Source organism: Leucoraja erinacea, unplaced genomic scaffold (assembly GCF_028641065.1).
Source record: "Leucoraja erinacea ecotype New England unplaced genomic scaffold, Leri_hhj_1 Leri_225S, whole genome shotgun sequence".
NCBI lineage: Eukaryota > Metazoa > Chordata > Chondrichthyes > Rajiformes > Rajidae > Leucoraja > Leucoraja erinaceus.
This window is the reverse complement of record NW_026576126.1, coordinates 35,638-60,482: the sequence shown is the minus strand read 5'-3', so window position 1 is coordinate 60,482 and position 24,845 is coordinate 35,638. Positions and strand designations below refer to the sequence as shown.

Sequence of the window (24,845 nt, the reverse complement as noted above, 5' to 3'; positions counted from 1 at the left end):
GGGAGACAACAACTGAACGATATATACGCCAATCAAATTACTGTGAGGCTGCCTCATGACTTTCCTGACTATGGGATGTATTGTTAGTTTGTGAAGGTTTGGACCCGATCTGACAACATGCTCTTGGACCTTCGTTCTGCATAAATACAAGTTGATCTGCTCAGCATTTGACCTGCACTGATTATTTATTCAAGAATCCACCCACATCTTGGCATTATAATTGTGCAACATTGAGCTATTTAGTTCAAAGCTGGTTAAAATATTAGCAGATGGCTGTACAAGGCCAGGCAGGCAAAGGGAAACTCACCAGGGGCCATACTCTCGGATTACATAACCAAGAAATAAACTGTATTCGACTGAGTTAAAATGTTTATTTCCGAATGAATTCCTGCGAACATTCTTCACACCAGTCTCTTTCTCCTGCAGGAACGTCAGATGGATATGAAAAAGACGATGGCTACGGTAAATTAATTGTTGATCAATATATTCTTCATTTTATTCACAAAACACTGAAGGACTGGTGACAGTCAATTTTGCAATAAAGCTGAAGGCCAGAGTACCAGGGTTAATGTTTCATATCGGAGACCTGCCAATAGAAAGCCTGTCAATGAAAGGAGTGGAATTCCCTAACAGTTGGCTGTTCGTTTGGGAAAGGGGTAGTGAATGAAGCAGGAATCCGAGGATTAAGCTCTGTGCCTTTTTTCCGTGGAGAGCCCCCCAGTGCAGTTCCCTCCCCGCAGGGATTAGCCCCCTTTACATCGGGGAACTAGGGTGGAGGATACTACAAGCTAGATGCAGGAAAAATGTTCCCTATGTTGGGCGAGTCCAGAACCAGGGGCCACAGTCTTGGAATAAAGGGGAGATCATTTAAGACTGAGGTGAGAAAACACTTTTTCTCCCAGAGAGTTGTGAATTTATGGAATTCACTGCCACAGAGGGCAGTGGAGGCCAAGTCACTGGATGGATTTAAGAGAGAGTTAGATGGAGCTCTAGGGGCTAGTGGAGTCAAGGGATATGGGGAGAAGGCAGGCACGGGTTATTGATAGGGGATGATCAGCCATGATCACAATGAATGGCGGTGCTGGCTCGAAGGGCCGAATGGCCTCCTCCTGCACCTATTTTGTATGTTTCTATGTTTACACAGACGAGTCCCATGCAATTTGTTTCTATTCCACTTCACAGACTCGTGAAACGCCTGCCACTTTTGCGGGCTGGATGAGTCGGTGTTCCACGGAGAGAAGGAGAATGTGAGGTTGCAGCCTTGATTCCAATATCTAAAGTGGCTGCTCCTTGTCTCCTGGCTGCCCTTCACACCCTCCATCCTCATATGTTGAAGCCTCCGCCCGACCCAGCCGCCTGTCTCTTTTCTGGGGTTACGTCTGCATCTGGGTGGTGTTAGAGAGGGACTGTGTGCTATCCACTGTAACCCTGGCGAAATTCCGCGACCACTGGGTGTGGAATGCATCTTTAATAAGGATGGAAAAATAGTTATTTAATAATATTTACTTTACTTGGATTATGGTGGTGGGTTTCATTGTATCATACATATTATTGTAAATAATTGATTAAATGTATTATTGGTTAAAAAATGGTTAATCACAGCGGATGTGTGTTGATTTATGTTGAGTTGAGTTTCGTGTGGTTTGCTTTACTGTTAGTTGAATTTAGTCTAGATTACTTTTGTTTAAAATAGCTTAGTTTAGACACATAGAAAATAGGTGCAGGAGTGGGCCATTCGGCCCGCCATTCAATATGATCATGGCTGATCATCCAACTCAGTATCCTGTACCTGCCTTCTCTCCATAACACACCTGGTCCCTTTAGCCACAAGGGCCACATCTAACTCCCTCTTAAATATAGCCAATGAATTGGCCTAAACTACCTTCTGTGGCAGGGAATTCCAGAGATTCACCACTCTATCTGTGAAAAATGTTTTACTCATCTCCTCTTTAGTGCCTTACATTACAATTTTGTGCAATTTAGTTTCATTTAGCTTAGTTTAGTGGGATGCATTTCAGTTTCGATTATTTTAGTGCAGTTCAGCTGGGTTTGGGTTAGTTTGATTCAGTAACCTGTAGCTGGTACTTACAAATCTAGGAATCATTGGAAACATACACTATTTCTAAAATCTGCACACAATTCCTGTATTAGGGAGACTATAACTGACATAATATACCCGAACCAAATTACTGTGTGGCTGCCTTATGACTTTCCTGACTATGCGATGTATTTTTAGTTTGGGAAGGTTTGGGCCCGATCCGAAAACATGCTGTCTTATGCCCCTGTCCCACTTACGAAACCTGAACGGAAACCTCTGGAGACCTTGCGCCCCACCCAAGGTTTCTGTGCGGTTCCCGGAGGTTTTTTGTCAGTCTCCTTAATGTTCGAAAGTGGTTTCCACTTCCTCTACCGATTTTTAAAACGGCAACTTATTTTTAGTCGCAGCCGGCTTTGAATTTTTTGAAATAATTGCAGGAACATAGAAGAATCAGAAACAACTTTCAACCATTAGGGAGACTAACAGAAAACCTCCGGGACACTGAACCTCCGGGAACCACACGGCAACTTTTGGTGATGCGCAGTCTCCAGAGGTTTCCTTTCAGGTTTTGTAAGTGGGACAGGGCCATTAGACTGAGTTTCTCTATAAATGCAAGTTGATCTGCTCAGCGTTTGACCTGCAATGTTCATTAATTCAATAATACACCCTCATCTTGCTATTATAGAAACATAGAAACATAGAAATTAGGTGCAGGAGTAGGCCATTCGGCCCTTCGAGCCTGCACCGCCATTTAACATGATCATGGCTGATCATCCAACTCTGTATCCCGTACCTGCCTTTTCTCCATACCCTCTGATCCCCTTGGCCATAAGGGCCACATCTAACTCCCTCTTAAATATAGCCAATGAACTGGCCTCAACTACCCGCTGTGGCAGAGAGTTCCAGAGATTCACCACTCTCTGTGTGAAAAAAGTTCTCCTCATCTCGGTTTTATAGGATTTCCCCCTTATCCTTAAGCTGTGACCCCTTGTCCTGGACTTCCCCAACATCGGAAACAATCTTCCTGCATCTAGCCTGTCCAACCCCTTAAGAATTTTGTAAGTTGCTATAAGATCCCCTCTCAATCTCCTAAACTCTAGAGAGTATAAACCAAGTCTATCCAGTCTTTCTTCATAAGACAGTCCTGACATCCCAGGAATCAGTCTGGTGAACCTTCTCTGCACTCCCTCTATGGCAATAATGTCCTTCCTCAGATTTGGAGACCAAAACTGCACGCAATACTCCAGGTGTGGTCTCACCAAGACCCTATACAACTGCAGTAGAACCTCCCTGCTCCTTTACTCAAATCCTCTTGCTATGAAAGCCAACATGCCATTCGCTTTCTTTACTGCCTGCTGCACCTGCATGCCTACCTTCAATGACTGGTGTACCATGACACCCAGGTCTCGCTGCATCTCCCCCTTTCCCAATCGGCCACCGTTTAGATAATAATCTGCTTTCCCATTTTTTGCCACCAAAATGGATAACCTCACATTTATCCACATTAAACTGCATCTGCCAAACATTTGCCCACTCACCCAGCCTATCCAAGTCACCTTGCAGTCTCCTAGCATCCTCCTCACACCTAACACTGCCCCCCAGCTTAGTGTCATCCGCAAACTTGGAGATATTGCCTTCAATTCCCTCATCCAGATCATTAATATATATTGTAAACAGCTGGGGTCCCAGTACTGAGCCTTGCGGTACCCCACTAGTCACTGCCTGCCATTGTGAAAAGGACCCGTTTACTCCTACTCTTTGCTTCCTGTTTGCCAGCCAGTTCTCTATCCACATCAATACTGAACCCCCAATGCCATTATAATGGTGCAAAATTGAGTAATTTAGTTCAAAGCTGGTTAAAATATTAGCAAGTGGCTGTATCAGGCCAGGGAGTCATCGAGGAACTCGTGAGGGGTCATTGTCCACGATTTCATAACCAAGAAATCAACTTAAGTTAATCAATCGATTAAGTTAAAATGTTTTTTTTCCGAATCAATTCCTGCAAACATTATTCACACCTGTCTGTTTCACCTACAGGAACGTCAGATGGATATGGGAAAACCAGTGACTATGGTAAATTAATTGTTGTTCAATATATTCTTCATTTTATTTCCAAAACCAATGTTCGAGTTAAACATAGAAGGCCAGAGGACCAGGGTTAATGTTTCATATCGATGACATGCCAGTAGACTTCCCACCAGTGATAGGAACAGAATTCACTCACGGCTGGCTCTTCATGGAGGGAAGGGGTTTTGTGAATGAAACAGGAATCCTAGGTTTACGCATTGGGCCTTTAGTCCATGAAAGGCCCCCACAGTGGAGGTCCCTCGACGCAGGGATTCTCCCCCTTTGTATCGGACACCTGGGGGTGGAGAGTACTTCATGGATGACTCCCATGTAATCTGTATCTATCATGTTTCACAGACTTGCCAGCCGTCTGCCTGTTTTGCGGGCTGGATGATCCTATGTTTCATGTACATGAGGTGTGTGTGAGGTTACCACATCTGGTCAAATATCTAAAGGGGCTGCTACTTGCCCTCTGGCTGCAGCATAGAAACATTGAAACATAGAAAATAGGTGCAGGAGTAGGCCATTCGGCACTTCGAGCCTGCACCGCCATTCAATATGATCATGGCTGATCACCCAACTCAGTATCCCGTACCTGCCGTCTCTCCATACCTCCTGATCCCTATAGCCACAAGGGCCACATCTAACTCCCTCTTAAATATAGCCAATGAATTGGCCTAAACTACCTTCTGTGGCAGGGAATTCCAGAGATTCACCACTCTATCTGTGAAAAATGTTTTACTCATCTCCTCTTTAGTGCCTTACATTACAATTTTGTGCAATTTAGTTTCATTTAGCTTAGTTTAGTGGGATGCATTTCAGTTTCGATTATTTTAGTCCAGTTCAGCTGGGTTTGGGTTAGTTTGATTCAGTAACCTGTAGCTGGTACTCACAAATCTAGGAATCATTGGAAACATACACTATTTCTAAAATCTGCACACAATTCCTGTATTAGGGAGACTATAACTGACATAATATACCCGAACCAAATTACTGTGTGGCTGCCTTATGACTTTCCTGACTATGCAATGTATTTTTAGTTTGGGAAGGTTTGGGCCCGATCCGAGAACATGCTGTCTTATGCCCCTGTCCCACTTACGAAACCTGAACGGAAACCTCTGGAGACCTTGCGCCCCACCCAAGGTTTCTGTGCGGTTCCCGGAGGTTTTCGTCAGTCTCCCTAATGTTCGAAAGTGGTTTCCACTTCCTCTATGTTCCTGCGATTACTTCAAAAAATTCGAAACCGGCCGTGACTAAAAATAGGTTGCCGTTTTAAAAATCGGTAATTTTTTAGTCGAAGCCGGTTGCGATGCTAGTTGAAGGTGGTTGCCGGAGGTTGCAGGTGGTTTCTGCAGGTTGCAGGTAGTGGAAGGTAAGACCTTCAGAACCACCTTCAACTAGCATCCCAACCGGCTTTGACTAAACAATTACCGATTTTTAAAACGGCAATCTATTTTTAGTCGCAGCCGGCTTTGAATTTTTTGAAATAATCGCAGGAACATAGAAGAATCAGAAACCACTTTCAACCATTAGGGAGACTAACAGAAAACCTCCGGGACACTGAACCTCCGGGAACCACACGGCAACTTTTGGTGATGCGCAGTCTCCAGAGGTTTCCTTTCAGGTTTCGTAAGTGGGACAAGGGCCATTAGACTGAGTTTCTCTATAAATGCAAGTTGATCTGCTCAGCGTTTGACCTGCAATGTTCATTAATTCAATAATACACCCTCATCTTGCTATTATAATGGTGCAAAATTGAGTAATTTAGTTCAAAGCTGGTTAAAATATTAGCAAGTGGCTGTATCAGGCCAGGGAGTCATCGAGGAACTCGTGAGGGGTCATTCTCCACGATTTCATAACCAAGAAATCAACTTGAAACATAGGATCATCCAGCCCGCAAAACAGGCAGACGGCTGGCAAGTCTGTGAAACATGATAGATACAGATTACATGGGAGTCATCCATGAAGTACTCTCCACCCCCAGGTGTCCGATACAAAGGGGGAGAATCCCTGCGTTAATCAATCGATTAAGTTAAAATGTTTTTTTTCCGAATCAATTCCTGCAAACATTATTCACACCTGTCTGTTTCACCTACAGGAACATCAGATGGATATGGGAAAAACAGTGACTACGGTAAATTAATTGTTGTCAATATATTCTTCATTTTATTTCCAAAACCAATGTTCGAGTTAAACATAGAAGGCCAGAGGACCAGGGTTAATGTTTCATATCGATGACATGCCAGTAGACTTCCCACCAGTGATACGAACAGAATTCACTCACGGCTGGCTCTTCATGGAGGGAAGGGGTTTTGTGAATGAAACAGGAATCCTAGGTTTACGCATTGGGCCTTTAGTCCATGAAAGGCCCCCACAGTGGAGGTCCCTCGACGCAGGGATTCTCCCCCTTTGTATCGGACACCTGGGGGTGGAGAGTACTTCATGGATGACTCCCATGTAATCTGTATCTATCATGTTTCACAGACTTGCCAGCCGTCTGCCTGTTTTGCGGGCTGGATCACCTTATGTTTCATGTACATGAGGTGTGTGTGAGGTTACCACATCTGTTCAAATATCTAAAGGGGCTGCTACTTGCCCTCTGGCTGCAGCATAGAAACATTGAAACATAGAAAATAGGTGCAGGAGTAGGCCATTCGGCCCTTCGAGCCTGCACTGCCATTCAATATGATCATGGCTGATCACCCAACTCAGTATCCCGTACCTGCCGTCTCTCCATACCTCCTGATCCCTATAGCCACAAGGGCCACATCTAACTCCCTCTTAAATATAGCCAATGAATTGGCCTAAACTACCTTCTGTGGCAGGGAATTCCAGAGATTCACCACTCTATCTGTGAAAAATGTTTTACTCATCTCCTCTTTAGTGCCTTACATTACAATTTTGTGCAATTTAGTTTCATTTAGCTTAGTTTAGTGGGATGCATTTCAGTTTCGATTATTTTAGTGCAGTTCAGCTGGGTTTGGGTTAGTTTGATTCAGTAACCTGTAGCTGGTACTCACTAATCTAGGAATCATTGGAATCATACACTATTTTTTAAATCTGCACACAATTCCTGTATTAGGGAGACTATAACTGACATAATATACCAGAAACAAATTACTGTGGGGCTGCCTTATGACTTTCCTGACTATGCAATGTATTTTTAGTTTGGGAAGGTTTGGGCCCGATCCGAGAACATGCTCTCTTATGCCCCTGTCCCACTTACGAAACCTGAACGGAAACGTCTGGAGACCTTGCGCCCCACCCAAGGTTTCTGTGCGGTTCCCGGAGGTTTTCGTCAGTCTCCCTAATGTTCGAAAGTGGTTTCCACTTCCACTATGTTCCTGCGATTACTTCAAAAAATTCGAAACCGGCCGTGACTAAAAATAGGTTGCCGTTTTAAAAATCGGTAATTTTTTAGTCGAAGCCGGTTGCGATGCTAGTTGAAGGTGGTTGCCGGAGGTTGCAGGTGGTTTCTGCAGGTTGCAGGTAGTGGAAGGTAAGGCCTTCCGAACCACCTTCAACTAGCATCCCAACCAGCTTTGACTAAACAATTACCGATTTTTAAAACGGCAATCTATTTTTAGTCGCAGCCGGCTTTGAATTTTTTGAAATAATCGCAGGAACATAGAAGAATCAGAAACCATTTTCAACCATTAGGGAGACTAACAGAAAACCTCCGGGACACTGAACCTCCGGGAACCACACGGCAACTTTTGGTGATGCGCAGTCTCCAGAGGTTTCCTTTCAGGTTTCGTAAGTGGGACAGGGCCATTAGACTGTGTTTCTCTATAAATGCAAGTTGATCTGCTCAGCGTTTGACCTGCAATGTTCATTAATTCAATAATACACCCTCATCTTGCTATTATAATGGTGCAAAATTGAGTAATTTAGTTCAAAGCTGGTTAAAATATTAGCAAGTGGCTGTATCAGGCCAGGGAGTCATCGAGGAACTCGTGAGGGGTCATTCTCCACGATTTCATAACCAAGAAATCAACTTAAGTTAATCAATCGATTAAGTTAAAATGTTTTTTTTCCGAATCAATTCCTGCAAACATTATTCACACCTGTCTGTTTCACCTACAGGAACGTCAGATGGATATGGGAAAAAGAGTGACTACGGTAAATTAATTGTTGTTCAATATATTCTTCATTTTATTTCCAAAACCAATGTTCGAGTTAAACATAGAAGGCCAGAGGACCAGGGTTAATGTTTCATATCGATGACATGCCAGTAGACTTCCCACCAGTGATAGGAACAGAATTCACTCACGGCTGGCTCTTCATGGAGGGAAGGGGTTTTGTGAATGAAACAGGAATCCTAGGTTTACGCATTGGGCCTTTAGTCCATGAAAGGCCCCCACAGTGGAGGTCCCTCGACGCAGGGATTCTCCCCCTTTGTATCGGACACCTGGGGGTGGAGAGTACTTCATGGATGACTCCCATGTAATCTGTATCTATCATGTTTCACAGACTTGCCAGCCGTCTGCCTGTTTTGCGGGCTGGATCACTCTATGTTTCACGTACATGAGGTGTGTGTGAGGTTACCACATCTGTTCAAATATCTAAAGGGGCTGCTACTTGCCCTCTGGCTGCAGCATAGAAACATTGAAACATAGAAAATAGGTGCAGGAGTAGGCCATTCGGCCCTTCGAGCCTGCACTGCCATTCAATATGATCATGGCTGATCACCCAACTCAGTATCCCGTACCTGCCGTCTCTACATACCTCCTGATCCCTATAGCCACAAGGGCCACATCTAACTCCCTCTTAAATATAGCCAATGAACTGTGGCCTCAACTACCTTCTGTGGCAGAGAATTCCACAGATTCACCACTCTCTGTGTGAAAAATGTTTTTCTCATCTCGGTCCTAAAAGATTTCCCCCTTATCCTTAAACCGTGTGACCCCTTGTTCTGGACTTCCCCAACATCGGGAACAATCTTCCTGCATCTAGCCTGTCCAACCACTTAAGAATTTTGTAAGCTTCGATATGATCCCCCTTCAATCTTCTAATTTCTAGCGAGCACACGCCCACCATCCCCATATTTGGATACATTGAGCATCGGGACTGGTTAGGGCTTATGATGTCCTGGTTGGGTTACTCCTAGGCCAGGCCAAGCTGGCTATCCGCAAGTCACGGCGCCAGGCGGAAGAGAACTCCGCCCGAGCTTGCTGCATGCCTCTTTTCCGGGGTTACGTCCACGACCACGTGGTACTAGAGAGGGATTACGTGCTGTCCATGGGCACGCTGTTGGTAGCCCCTGTCCCACTTAGGAAACCTGAACGGAACCCTCTGGAGACTTTGCACCCCACCCAAGGTTTCCGTGCGGTTCCCGGAGGTTCTTGTCAGTCTCCCAACCTGCTTCCACTATCTGCAACCTCCGGCAACCACCTGCAACATCCGGGAACCACACAGAAACCTTGGGTGGGGCGCAAAGTCTCCAGAGGTTTCCGTTCAGGTTTCCTAAGTGGGACAGGGGCGTACGGATGGTGAAATAAATAGTTATTCAAGAATATTAGTTTTACTTCAATTGTGGTGGTGGATTTATTTGTATTGTTTTGTATTATACATACTAATGTATATAATTAAATAAATGTATTATTGGTTGAGTAAAGGGTTTAGCACTGTGCATGTTGGAGTGAGTTGAGTGTGGTTTGGTTTTGTTTTACTGTCGTTTGATTCACTTTTGTATGTTAGTTTAGTATAGTTTTGATTAGTTCAGTCTGGTGCAGTATATTACAGTTCTGCACAGTTTAGTTTAGTGCAGTTTAGTTTAGTTTAATTTAGTATTGTTTAATTTAGTGCATTTTAGTTTAGATTATTTCAGTACAGTTCAGATTACTTTGGTTCAGTTTGGATTAGTATAGTTTAGTAACCTGCAGCTAGTACTCACTAATCTATGAGTCATTCTGGTAAACATACAGTTTCTAATACTTTCAAGTCAAGTCAAGTCAAGTCAAGTCAAGTCAAGTCAAGTTTATTTGTCACATACACATACGAGATGTGCAGTGAAATGAAAGTGGCAATCTCTCACGATTTCAAAACAAAGAAAACAAATTATAAACACAATCATAACACACATATTATTTTACAAATAAATAATAGAAGGAAAAACGTTCTGTACAGTTAGTCCCTGGTGAGAAAGGCGTTTACAGTCCGAATTGCCTCTGGGAAAAAACTCCTTCTCAACCTCTCCGTTCTCACTGCATGGCAACGGATTTTATTGACAAAACCAAGCGGTTCAGTCTGTTGCAGGGGGGAAGAGATCTCCATGGTTTTGTTTGCTCTGGAGTTGCACCTCCTGTTGTATACTTCCTGCAGGGGGGTGAGTGAAGTTCCCATAGTGCGTTCGGCCGAAGGGCACTACTCTCTGCAGAAAGAGCCTTCTTGTCCATTGGGCAGAGCAATTCCCGAACCAGATGGTAATGTTCCCCGGACGCAGATGCTTTCTCACCCTTTGCTGCGTAGAAGCACTGGAGGATCCTCAGAGACACTCTGAATCTTCCTCAATTCCTGAGGTCACAAAGGCGCTGCCTTGCCTTACTGTTTTGCGAGGCGTGTGATGACCATGTCATATCCTCAGAGATGTGGAGGTTCCCAGATATTTAAAACAGTTCACCCTATCCACAGGATCCCCATTTATACAGCATAGGACATTGAAACGTCCTCGGATGATGTGCCATTCCTAAAGTCCATGATCAGCTCCTTCGTTTTTTTGATGTTCAGAGGAGGCTGTTATCCTGGCAGAGTGCTAGATCAGCCACCTCCTCCTCCCGTAGGCCGTCTCTCATCATTGTCTGAGATCATAGCCACCACCACAGTGTCATCCAGCAAACTTAATTAATGAACTGGAGCTGAACCTCAACACAGTCATGTGTGTACAGGGAGTACAATATTCACGCACTCCTGGGGCGATCCTGTGCTCAGGGTGAGGGACTTCGATGTATTCCCCCTTATCCTTGACTACCTGGGCCCCTTGGCGGTGGACTTCCAGGACCCAGGAACAACACAGGGAGCCTGTCCAACCACTTGAGCCCTAATTCCAGTAGCTTCCCGGCCAGTCTGGTAAATTCTAGCTATCGTGTTACATTGAAGCATCGGGCTAGGGCTTATGACTGTTAGTCTATGCCAACTGGCATCCCTCACGTAGGCGGAAGAGAACCCCCTTCTTGGCTGCCTCTTTTCCGGGGTTAGAGAGACCACGTGGTACTAGAGAGGGATTACCTGTCCATGGGGAGTTAGCCCCTGTCCCACTTAGGAAACCGAACGGAATCGTCTGGAGACTTTGGACCCAAGGTTTCCGTGCGGGAGGTTCTTGTCAGTATGCGAACTGCAACCTGCTTCCCATGTTCCGAACCACCTGCAACCTCCGGGGCGCAGATGGGTGCGCAAAGTCTCCAGAGGTTTCCGTTCAGGTTTCAAAGCATTTCATGACTACCGAGGTAGTTATTCAAGAATACCGGACGGTAGTCATTCAGGTGGTGGCTGGGGAGGCATTGTTTTGTATTACCGGTACGATGTATGGATTTTTTGGTTGAGGCAGGGACCACGGACTTGTCCATGGGAGAGAGTTGAGTGTAATGGTAGTGAGCACTGGAGCTTGATGCTTTTGTAGCACAGGTTTTGAGTTCACTCTGGTGCAGTGCCATACAGGGCCTGCAGCTTTTCTTGTAGTGCACCCGTGTTCAGTGCCCTTAGCATTGTTTGCTCGGAGTGCATTTTAGTTTAGATTATTTCAGTACAGTTCAGATTACTTTGGTTCAGTTTGGATTAGTATGGTTTAGTAACCTGCAGCTAGTACTCACTAATCTATGAGTCATTCTGGTAAACAGTTTCTAATACTTTCACATCCTTCTTGTATTAGGGAGACCATAACTTAACACAATACACCCTAACCAAATTGCTGTGAGGCTGCATAATGAATTCTCTGACTGTGGGGTGTAGTTTTAGTTTGCGAGGGTCTGGGCCCAATCCTTAAACACGCTGTCTAATTATGCCCCTGTCCCACTTAGGAAACCTGCACGGAAACCTCTGGAGACTTTGCGCCCCACCCAAGGTTTCCGTGTGGTTCCGGGAGGTTTTTGTCAGTCTTCCTACCTGCTTCCACTACCTGCAACCTCCGGCACCCACCTGCAACCTCCGGGAACTGCACGGAAACCTTGGGTGGGGCGCAAAGTCTCCAGAGGTTTCCGTTCAGGTTTCCTAAATGGGACAGGGGCATTTCAGACTCTCTTTCTCTATATATGCCAGTTGACCTGCTCAATTTTTGAACGGCTCTGTTTATTATTCAATAACCCACAGAGATCCTGCCGTTATATTAGTGCAACATTGAATCCTGTAGTTCAAAGCTAGTTAAAATATGAGTAAATTACTGTGTCAGTCTGGACATCCGGTGGCGTTGTTACTAGCTGCCTCCGCCCACAGTCTGGTTGGCTTTTGGGTTTTTTTTTTGCTATATGTAAAGTGTGGGTTTTTTTTGGGGGGGGGGTCAGTATTTTGTGTGGGGGGAAGATGGTATGGCAAGGGGGAACCGTCCTTCAGTCACTTCCTGACGAGGATGGGACTGTTATCTGAGTCGCGCGCTTGCCCCCCCCCCCCCCATCGCGGCCTACTTACTGGATTGGCGCGGCCTTTCCTGCTGGACTGGACCAGAGCTTCAGCAGCGGCGGCGGCGAGATGCTGGAAAGCGGAGCGGAGCGGGCGAGGCCTTGCCTGGAACGCCGCTTGGAACCTCGGAGTGTTGGGCCGCTGCTCCAACATCGCGGAGCTGTGGGTGCGGAGCTCCCTACGCAGGCGGCGCTGACCTCGACATCGCGGAGTCCTGGGATCTTTTGCCGGGGGTCGCCAGCACGAATCTCCGCCCAGCGCGGCCTGTGGACATCGGGAGCCGCGGACATCGGTGGAAGGTGGCCGATTCAAAGTTAAAGGCCGCTGAGGATGTTCTCCCGTTTGACATCGGGGTTCCGTCATTCCCGGCGAGAGGGCCTGAAAAACCGGCCCCCATAGCGGCGATTGCGGGGTGCTCGAACACGTGTGAACATTGGGGAACATCAGTGAGGAGGCTGACTGGACGTTGGTTCCTTCTCTCACAGTGGGGAACTTTGGTGCTGCTGTGGGGATGTTTGTGTTGTAGACTTCTGTGCTCTGTGTTTTTGTGGGGTTTTTTATTATTATTTGTATGACTAAGAGAAAAATAATTTTGTTGTCTCTTAATTGAAGACTACGACAACAAATTAAATTAAATCAAATCAAATCAGCAGGCCAGGGACTCATTGAGGAAGTCATGAGGGGTCATTCTCCAAGATGATTTTATTTTTATTTTATTTTATTCTTTATTTCGAACAGAATAAAAGAATAAAAAGCAAGTATGAAACAGCATACAAAAAAACAAAACAAGAATATTTATGATGTGTCATAAACAATATCTATAAATAAATGAAATCGTATGTGTCCGAAAAGGAGCAGGAAGAAGCCAAAGCTTATTAATTCCCACCTCTTATTCAACTGCTTATAATTATCATACAAATTTAGCAGCTATATGTACACCACATGTACACCAGCATCGATATGTACACCAAATTATTTACATTTATACACTAATGTCACTTTGCTTGTAACAGCACTACTTGTTATGTGGTATATTTATGGGGTATGTGTTATATGTGGGTATTGTTTTACTTCGAAGTCACGTGAGTGACTACGTGAAGAACCCCGCTTCCAACGCATGCGTGTCAGATCGCTACACGCATTGCACGAGTCATACAGGATGGTCATCGGAAAGGACTTTCCAAAGGTTTTATAACAAACCAGTTTTGGAGCCATCATCGTTTTCTGAAAACATTTTACGTTCAATAATATAATTTGCCCGAAAGGTTACAGGGCTATGATTTCAATTTAATACATTTATTTTTCGTTATATCACACAAGTCTTTATATGAGTGTGTTTAAAATTGCTAATGATACTCTCTCCCAATACCCAAGGCAGTTGTGAAGCATGGACTCGTTCCATGGCATGAGGTCAAAGAGCTTTGAAATCTTCACGTAGTCACTCACGTGACTCCGAAGTAAAATAGTAAGATTAAACGAGAACTTACCAGTTTGAAGTTTGATCTGTATTTTATGAGGAGGAACGTTGAGGGAATACGTGCCCTCTGCTCCCACCCTCCTATGATCATATCAAAAACTGGTATCTCTTTGATAATCTTACTATGTTAGGTCATTATAGTTTCTGTGACCTCACACCGCTGCTTTGAAGAATGACACGCATGCATTGGAAGCGGGTTCTTCACGTATTCCCTCAACGTTCCTCCTCATAAAATACAGATCAAACTTCAAACTGGTAAGTTCTCGTTTAATCTTACTATTTTATGTGGGTTATTTGGTATCTATGGGGTACATATTTATTATGTGTTATATGTGGGTATTGTTTTATGTGGGTTATGTGTAAGTGAGGAACCATGCACAACTGGACAGGCACTTAAGCATTTCACTACTGGTTATACATCTATAATTGAGTACGTGACCAATAAACTTGAACTTGAACTAATCAAATATTTACAAAGCCATACAAAAAAGAGAAAAAAAGAAAAAAGAAAAGAAAAACCCCTCATATACTCACAGTATCTCTTAGTCATATATACAACCCATCACCCTATAATCACCCTTCCCAATTCAATCAGTATAACAAATATCCCATTCACAATCATCTATCCTCATCCCGATGTCCTTTAAAAAAAGTGTTTTTGTACATCTTTTTAAACTGAATTACGTTTGTGCTAAGTTTTATCTCCTGTTCCAGACCATTCCACAAATAAACTGTAACCGACTGAGTTAAAATGTTCATTTCCGAATTAAATCCTGCCAACATTATTCATGCCAGTCTGTTTCTCCAACAGGATACTAATCATCATCTCGATATGATAACGATGGTGGACATGGTAAATTTATTGTGTTCATTGTATTTTTCACTGTTTTCACAAAACACTGAAGGACAGGTGACAGTCAATGTTTTCATAATGCAGAAGGCCAGAGGACCTAGTTTAATGTTTCATGTCGACGTCCTGCCAGCAGAAACCCTGTCAGAGAGAATTCCCTCACATTTGGCTGTTCATGGGAGTGAATGGATATTAAATTAAGCAGGAATCCTAGCGTTCAACACTGGGGATATTGGATTGAGTTTGGTTGTGTTAGGCTGAGTTGAATTTACTTGGGTTGATTTGAGTGGAGTGGAGTGGAGTGGAGTTGACTGGGGTAGAGTAGAGTGGAGTGGAGTGGAGTAGAGTGGAGTAGAGTGGAGTAGAGTGGAGTAGAGTGGAGTAGAGTAGATGGAGTAGAGTGGAGTAGAGTTGAGTGGAGTGGAGTTGAGTGGAGAGGAGTTGAGTAGTGATGAGTTGAGTGTAGTTGAGAAGTGATGAGTGGAGTTGAGTGGAATTGAGTAGTGATGAGTGGAGTGGAGTGAACTTAAATTGGGTTGAGTTGGGTTGGGTGAGTTGGGTTGGGTCGAGTTGGGTTCAATTTACTTTAAATTAGGTTAGTGTAGTTTAGTTTTGTGTAGTTTAGCACAGTTCAGTTTAGTTTACTTTAGTTTAATTTAGTGCATTTCAGTTTGGATTATTCATGTGCAGTTGAGTTTAATGCTGTTCAGATTAGTGCAGTTGAGTTTAGCACAGTTTGTATTAGAACAGTCTAGTGCAATGCAACTTAGTTTAATTTAGTGCAGTTCAGTTTAGTTAAGTTTAGTGCCGTTCAGTTTAGTGCATTTTAATTTGGATTATATTAGTTTAGTGTTGTTTATCTTAGATTAATTTAGATTAGTTATACAGCATGGTAACGTACTCTTCCACCCACTGAGTCCGCGCCAACCAACAAGCATCCGTTCTCACTAGTTCTGTTATCCCAGATTAATTCATTTACAAACCTGCACTTCTCTGGAGTGTAGGGGGAAAAGAAAGTACCCAGGGAAAACGCACGCAGTCACAGCGAGAGTGGATAAACTCTGAACAGACAGCACGCGTAGTCAGGATCGAACCTGGGTCTCTGGCACTGTAAAGCAGTAAAGGGCCTGTCCCACGAGCATGCGACCTGCATGCGGCAAGCGTGACCTAAAGGGCCGGTCCCACCAGCGTGCGCCAGCATGCGGCAAGCGCGACCTAACGTGGTCACTTGAGCCGTACGGCATGCGGCAAGCGCGACCTAAAGGGCCGGTCCCACCAGCGTCCGCCTGCATGCGGCAAGCGCGACCTAACGTGGTCACTTGAGCCATACGGCATGCGCCAAGTGCGACCAAACCAGAAGCGGGAGCCACGTGGAGGTCGAGTGAGTGACATTGCGTTGAGGCGCTGCGTACGGCGTCAAGACGGCTGCGGGCCGGCAGGCCGTTGCCGCGCGGAATTTTTGAACACGGTCAGTTTTTCGGAGCCCCGCGCGATGTCGGGACCAGCTCCGCACAACTCCATACGGCTCCGGCGATCGAAGTGGGACCGGCCCCACGAGGCCGTACGGCTCAAGCGACCACGTCAGGTCGCGCTTGCCACATGCTGGTGGGCACCGGCCCTTTAGGTCGCACTCGCCGTATGCAGGTCGCATGCTGGTGGGACAGGCCCTTTACTCTACCGCTGCTATGCTGATGTACAGCATGTCGTCTCGTGCAACCCTTGCTGCAGTCGACGGCTGGCTTTCCAGGAAGCGGCAACAAATGTAAGAGAAACACAAGAGCAGAAGCACAAATGGTCTGACATCTTCTCCCGTCCCGATGAAATGTTGCTGTTATGAAACTCTGTAGAGTTCCTGCCAGACAGCCTACCATTGCCAGAATAGTCTGTTCCCATCTCGGTGCACGGTGGCACAGCGGTAGGCTTGCTGCGTTACAGCGCCAGAGAACCTGGTTCGATAGTGTCCACGGGCGCTGTCTGTACGGAGCTCGTGCGTTCTCCCCATGAGCCACGTTGGTTTCCTCCAGGTGCTCCAGATTCCTGCCACATACCAAATTCCTTCAGGTTTGTAGTTAATTTGGCTTGGTACAATTGTAAATTGTCCCTAGTGTTAATTGTCTCAAGTCAAGTCAAGTTTATTCGTCACACACACACATACGAGATGTGCAGTGAAATGAAAAGTGTCAATGCTCGCGGACTTTGTGCAAAAAGACAAACAAACAAGCAACCAAACAAACTACAAAAACAAGAATCACATATTCTTTTACATATTAAATATTGTGGGCGGAAGGAAAAAGGGAAAAAAACAGCAATTTATAGAAAAGCAGTTAGTGGTACAGTAGAAGTTAGTCCCTGGTGAGATAGGAGTTTACAGACCTAATGGCCTCTGGGGAGAAACTCCTTCTCAACCTCTCCGTTCTCACAGCATGGCAACGGAGGCGTTTGCCTGACCATAGCAGCTGGAACAGTCCGTTGCAGGGGTGGAAGGGGTCTCCCATGATTTTATTGGCTCTGGAGTTGCACCTCCTAATGTATAGTTCCTGCAGGGGGGCGAGTGAAGTTCCCATAGTGCGTTTGGCCGAACGCACTACTCTCTGCAGAGCCTTCTTGTCCTGGGCAGAGCGATTCCCAAACCAGATGGTCGCTTGAGCCATCTTTTCTTCAGACTAAAGAAGGGTTAGACCCGAAACGTTGCCTAGTTCCTTCGCTCCATAAATGCGGCCTCACCCGCTGAGTTTCTCCAACATTTTTGTCTACCATTAAAAGTATTTTTTTTTTGTTTTGCAGGCAAACTGTTCCCTCGGATTGAAAGCTCTACAAAATGCGTTGCTGTTATTACTTAGCATGGACTTCATGAACCCATTTATTGTTCATTCTCACTGTGATTTGAAAAGACGGCTTTAAACACAATCATCTTAGCAAAATAAAAGATATCATTAAAATGTGGGTGCCTGTTTTATTGCAATGTGGAGGGATGCTGGTAAAACAGCACGTCAGAATATTAGGGGGAATGGGGAGAAGGCAGGAGAATGGGGTTAGGAAGGAGAGATACATCAGCCTGAATGAAGGAGTAGACTTGATGGGTCGAATGGCCTAATTCTGATCTCATCAATTATGAAAACAGCGTTTCTTGCATTATAGACAATAGACAATAGGTGCAGGAGTAGAGGCCATTTGGCCCTTCGAGCCAGCACCGCCATTCAATGTGATCATGGCTGATCATCCCCAATCAGTACCCTGTTACTGCATTCACCCCATATCCCCCGACTCAGCTATTTTTAAGAGCCCTATCTAGCTCTCTCTTGAAAGTATCCAGAGAACCTACCTCTACCGCCCTTCGAGGCAGAGAATTCCACAGACTCGCCACTCTCTGAGAGAAAAAAGTGTTTCCTCGTCTCCATTCTAAATGGCTTACTCCTTATTCTTAAACTGTGGCCCCTGGTTCTGGACTCCCCAACATCTGGAACATGTTTCCTGCCTCTAGTGTGTCCAAGCCCTTAATAATCTTATATGTTTCAATTAGATCCCCTCTCATCCTTCTAAACTCCACAGTGTACAAGCCCAGCTGCTCCATTCTCTCAGCATATGACAGTCCCGCCATCCCGGGAATTAACCTTGTAACCCTATGCTGCACTCCCTCAATAGCAAGAATGTCCTTCCTCAAATTAGGGGATCAAAAATGCACACAATACTCCAAGTGTGCACTCACTAGGGCTCTGTACAACGGCAGAAGGTCCTCTTTGCTCCTATATTCGATTCCTCTTGTTATGAAGGCCAACATGCCGTTTGCTTTCTTCACTGCCTGCTGTACCTGTATTCTTACTTTCATAGACTGATGAACAAGGACCCCCAGATCCCGTTGTACTTCCCCTTTTCCCAACTTGACGCCATTTAGATAGTAATCTGCGTTCCTGTTTTTGCTACCAAAGTGGATATCCTCACATTTATCCGCATTAAACTTCAGCTGCCATGCATCTGCCCACTCCCCCAACCTGTCCAAGCCACCCTGCATTCTCATTGTATCCTCCTCACAGTTCACACTGCCACCCCGCTTTGTGCCATCTGCAAATTTGCTAATGTTACTTTGAATCCCTTCATCCAAATCATTGATGTATATTGTAAATAGCTGCGGTCCCAGCACTGAGCCTTGCGGTACCCCACTAGTCACTGCCTGCCATTCTGAAAGGGACCCGTTAATCCCTACTCTTTGTTTCCTGTCTGCCAACCACTTCTCTATCCATGTCAGCACTCAACACCCAATACCATGTGCCCTAATTTTGCCCGCTAATCTCCTATGTGGGACCTTATCAAATGCTCTCTGAAAGTCTAGGTACACTACATCCACTGGCTCTCCCTTATCCATTTTCCTAGTTACAACCTCAAAAAATTCCAGAAGATTAGTCAAGCATGATTTCCCCTTTGTAAATCCATGCTGACTCGGACCGATCCTGTTACTGCTATCCAAATGTGCGGCTATCTCATCTTTTATTATTGACTCCAGCATCTTCCCCAGCACGATGTCAGGCTAACTGGTTGATAATTCTCTGTTTATTCTCTCCCGCCTTTCTTAAAAAGTGGGATAACTTTAGCCATCCTCCAATACACAGGAACCGATCCTGAGTCTGTAGAACATTGGAAAATTATCGACAATGCATCCACGATTTCTACAGCCACTACCTCAAGATGCATTCCCTGGGATGCAGACCATCGGGCCCTGGGGATTCATCGGCCTTCAGTCCCATCAGTCTATCCAACATCATAGAAATATAGTAACCTAGAAAATAGGTGTATGAGGAGGCCATTTGGCCCTTCGAGCCAGCAGCACCATTCATTCTGATCATGGCTGATCGTCCCCTATTAATAACCCATGCCTGCCTTCTCCCCATATCCCTTGACTCCACTAGCCGCAAGAGCTCTATCCAACTCTCTCTTAAATCCCTCCAGTGATTTGGCCTCCACTGCCCCCTGTGGCAGGGAATTCCATAAATTCACAACTCTCTGGGTGAAAAAGTATTTTATCACCCCAGCCTTAAATGACCTCCCCATTATTCCCCTTTGTCCCCTGGTTCTGGACTCGCCCAACATTGGGAACATTTTTCGTGCATTGTCCTAGCTTGTCCAGTCCTTTTATAATTTTATATGTTTCTATAAGATACCCCCTCATCCTTCTTAACTCCAGTGAATACAAGCCTAGTCTTTTCAACCTTTCCTCATATGACAGTCCCGCCATCCCAGGGATCAATCTCGTGAACCTACGCTGCACTGCCTCAATCACAAGGATGTCTTTCCTCAAATTAGGAGACCAAAACTGTACACAATACTCCAGATGTGGTCTCTCCAGAGCTCTATACAACTGCAGAAGAACCTCTTTACTCCTTTACTGAAATCCTCTTGTTTTGAAGGCCAACATTCCATTAGCTTTCTTCACTGCCTGCTGTACCTGTAAGCCAACTTTCAATGACCGGTGTACAAGGACGCCCATGTCTCGCTGCACCTCCCCTTAACTGACCTAACCCCATTGAGATAATAATCTGCCCCTTTGTTTTTGCCGCCAAAGTGGAAAACCTCACATTTATCCATATTATACTGTATCTGCCCACTCACTCAACCTGGCCCGGTCACCCTGCAACCTCCTAAAATCCTCTTCACTGTTCACACTGCCACCCAGCTTTGTGTCATCCAAAAACTTGCTAGTATTGTTCCTAATTCCCTCTTCCAAATCATTATTATATATGGTAAACAGTTGCGGTCCCAACACCGAGCCTTGCGGCACTCCACTCGCCACTGCATGCCATTCTGAAAATTACCCCGTTCACTCCTACACTTTGCTTCCGGTCTGCCAACCAATTTTTTTATCCATGTCAACACCCTACCCCCAATACCATGTGCTCTCATTTTAGTCACCAGTCTCCCGTGCGGGACCTTATCAAAGGCTTTCTGAAAGTCTAGATACACTACATCCACTGGCACCCCTTCATCCATTTTACATGTCACATCCTCAAAAAAATCCAGAAGATTAGTCAAGCACGATTTCCCTTTCATAAATCCATGTTGACTTGGACTAATCCTTTTACTGCTATCCAAATGCCCCATTATTACCTCTTTAATAATTGACTCCAGCATCTTTCCCACCACTGACGTCAGGCTAACTGGTCTGTAATTCCCCATTTTCTCTCTCGCTCCTTTCTTGAAAAGTGGGATAACATTAGCTATCCTCCAATCCACAGGGACTGATCCTGAATCTATTGAACATTGGAAAATGATCACCAATGCGTTCACTATTTCGAGAGCCACCTACCTGAAGACCCTGGGATGCAGACCATCAGTCCCAGGGGATTTGTCATCCTTCAGTCCCATTAGCATACCCAATACTATTTCTCGCCTAATGGAAATTTATTTCAGTTCCTCTACCGCCTTGGATCCTCTGTCCTCCAGTACATCTGGGAGATTGTTTATGTCTTCCTTAGTGAAGACAGATCCGAAGTGCCTATTCAACTCTTCTGTCATTTCCTTGTTGCCCATAATAATTTCACCTGTGTCTGCCTTCAAGGGACCCACATTTGACTTTGCTACTCTTTTTCCCTAAACATATCTAAAGAAGCCTAATGTGGATTTCCTGCCTAATGAAGCCTAATGTGGATTTCCATCAGTTCCTCTGTCACCCCAGATCCTCTGGCCACTACTATATCAGAAAGATTGTTTGTGTCCTCCTTAGTGAAGACAGATCCAAAGTACTTGTGCAACTTATCTGCCATTTTCATGTACCCATTAATAAAGTCACCTTTTTCGGTCTTCAAGGGCCCAACTTTGGTCTTAACTATTGTTTTCCTCTTAACATACCTAAAGAAGTTTTTACTATCCTGCTTTATATTCTTGGCTAGCTTACCTTCGTACCTCATCATTTCTCCCCGTATTGTCTTTTTGGTTATATTCTGTTGTTCTTTAAACATTGCCCAATCCTCTTGCTTCACGCTCATCTGTGCTATGTTGTACCTCTTCGCTTTAATTTTTATACTGTCCCTGATGTCCCTTGTCAGCCATGCTCGCCCCTTTCTCCCCTTGGAATCTTTCTTCCTCCTAGGAATGAACTGACCCTGCATCTTCTGTATTATTCCTAGAAACACCTGCCATTTTTGTTCCACTGTCATCCCTGCTAGTGTATCTTTCCAGTCAACTTTGTCCAGCTCCTCCCTCGTGGCCTCATAGTTTCCTTTATTCAACTGCAACACTGACACCTCCGATCTACTCTTCTCCCTCTCCAATTGTAGATGAAACCTGACCATGCTATGGTCTCTGCCTCCAAATGACTCATTAACCTCGAGGTCCCTTATCAAATCCGATTAATTACATAACACTAAATCCAGAATTGCCTTCTCCCTGGTAGGCTCCAATACAAGCTGTTCTAAGAATCCATCACGAAGGCACTCTACAAAGTCCCTTTCTTGGGGTCCAGTACCAACCTGATTTTTCCAGTCTACCTGCATGTTGAAATCTCCCATAACAACCTCAGCATTACTTTTACTACATGCCAATTTTAACTCCTGATTCAACTTGCGCCCTATGTCCAGGCTACTGTTTGGGGGCCTGTAGATTAGTCCCATTCGGGTATTTTTACCCTTACAATTCCTTAGTTCTATCCATACTGACTCCACATCTCCTGTTTCAATGTCACCCCTTGCAAGGGACTGAATTAAATGATAAGATTAAACGATAACTTACCAATTTGAAGTTTGATCTTTATTTTATGAGAAGTTACGATGAGCGAATACATGAAGAAGGCCTTCAGCCCGCATGCGCGTCAATCTTCAAAGCAGCGGTGTGAAATCACAGATAACAGTGTTGAACTGAACATAGTAAGATTGGAGAGAACTAGAACTACCAGATGACCTTTATGATAATAGGGTTGGGAGCGGATGTAATCGCTCATCGTAACTCCTCATAAAATAAAGATCAAACTTCAAACTGGTAAGTTCTCGTTTAATCTTACCATTTTACTTCGGAGAGTGACTACATGAAGATTTCAAAGCTCTGTGATTTCATGCCGTGCACACGAGTCCACACAACACAACTGCATCAGTTGACCACAGATGAGTGAACATTAAAAAAACATACAGTCATGACATAGATTTAAAGCATGCTGATGCTATTAAATGTACAAACAATAATAATAGTAACCCCTTTCATCCAGGAGGAAACTATAAAACAGAACCTAAAATAGAGTTGGCAAATACCCCTGGTCTGGCAATGGGTTAGTTATGAAATGTTTGGAAAGGTTCTTTCGTTTGACCATCCTGCAGCCGCTAGGATGTGGTCCAGCGGAACGTCCATAACCCTTGCTGCTGATGTTGTTGCAGCCCTGGTGGAGTGAGATTTGAGACTGTCAGTGTTCATTCCTGCACAAGCCAGACCCCGTTTTAGCCACCTGGAGGTGGTCTGTACTGATACTTTTTTTTTTATGAGGTTTTATGTAACTAACAAACATAGCTAGTTCAGAGCCTTTAAGGCTCTTGGTGACCTTAACATACTGTTGTAGATGTGTGACCGCACACAGCCGAAGGTCCATAGGGCATGCCAAAACCTCTAGTTTGAAACCTGATGTCCCTGGTCTGCTCTGCTTGACTAAGTCATAAAATAGAATGTTATTTTGGCTACAGATGTAACCATTTTGTCCAGTCGTAGCTTATGCAACGACTGGGTCCGTTGCACTGAAACCAGCACCATGTGCATAACCACTTTGTAAGTGAGTTGACCAAGGACAGAGATGTAGTTGGAGCCCACCAGCAAAGCAGCACCAGCACAATGTCAACATCCCATATCTCTGAGTCCCTGGGCCTGGGAGATTTTGAGTTGGAGATACGTTTCATAAATCTGGTTATCAGTGGGCGAGATCCGACAGAGTGATGTCCCGATCCCAGCAACAAGTATGACGACAAGGCACCACTGGCACACATTATGGCACTATAACTCTATCCCTCCTCAAAATTAGTTTAGAGAGGAATTGCAAACATCTGTTATACGTGTCGTGCCATACAGATGTTGGACTATAAACAGAACACTTCCCATTTAATGATATAGGGGATGCACTATTTCTTGGTACTATCTCTTCAGGCCTCAGTGATCATGACCAACGTACGACCGAGCCCTAAGTAAGGTATTCTCAGACTCTGAATCAAAGATTTGATTCAATCATGCAGTGGATGGTCCTTCCCAGTCTCAGGGTGAACCAGCAGATTTCTGCGTTTGGGAACAGCCTTAAAAGGCTTTGTTCTCATGCCCAACGCGAGTGGGAATCATGGCTGCGTAGGCCAGTCAGGCATTACCAAAATGCCTGAGGCGGAGTCTTGCTGGATCTTTAGCAAGCACCGAATGATGAGGCAACATGGTGGGGACGTATGAAAGACATTTCTCTCTAGTGTAACGGGAATGCATCTACCGCTATTGCCCCTGGGTCTGCACACTTTGGTAGCTGGTGATTGAGTTGAGCTGCAAACAATTCGATATTACCTCTTCAGAGTTCATGGAGGTAAATAACGAGACCTACTTACCAGTGTCTCTAACTCCAGGTCCCTTACCTTTGCTGGAGTTTCAGCGAAATTTCATTCGCAGACTTTGTCCATCATGGTTGTCATTTCCATTAGATTGCTGATGCTGCTGGCCAACTTTTCTTGTAGTGGCTAGTCCGTCCCCAATGGAGCAGCAATATTAGAGGCAAAGCACACCGCTTTCCCTCATGTGATTGTTGTACATTATGCATCAAGCATGGGATCCCGGCACATAGTCATATTTGGGTTCCTCTTTGGAGTCAA

At 44.8% G+C, this 24,845-nt stretch overlaps 1 protein-coding gene across 9 annotated transcripts in view; it reads left to right on the top strand.

Annotated features, from left to right (window-relative positions):
• The window catches only part of LOC129716391 (uncharacterized), a 56,975-nt gene extending 33,139 nt beyond the window's left edge, over positions 1 to 23,836 (top strand). For 8 of the 9 annotated variants that reach the window (XM_055666266.1, XM_055666261.1, XM_055666267.1 and 5 more), the window contains 5 exons: positions 427 to 462; positions 6,204 to 6,239; positions 8,192 to 8,227; positions 15,004 to 15,045; positions 17,827 to 23,836. In XM_055666266.1, coding sequence (XP_055522241.1) covers positions 427 to 462; positions 6,204 to 6,239; positions 8,192 to 8,227; positions 15,004 to 15,045; positions 17,827 to 17,943 — 267 coding nt within the window. In that variant the 3' untranslated portion in view covers positions 17,944 to 23,836. The remainder of the gene's footprint in view (positions 1 to 426; positions 463 to 6,203; positions 6,240 to 8,191; positions 8,228 to 15,003; positions 15,046 to 17,826) is intronic. The other variant, XM_055666265.1, reaches the window with a different exon arrangement.
• The last annotated feature ends 1,009 nt before the right edge of the window (positions 23,837 to 24,845 follow it).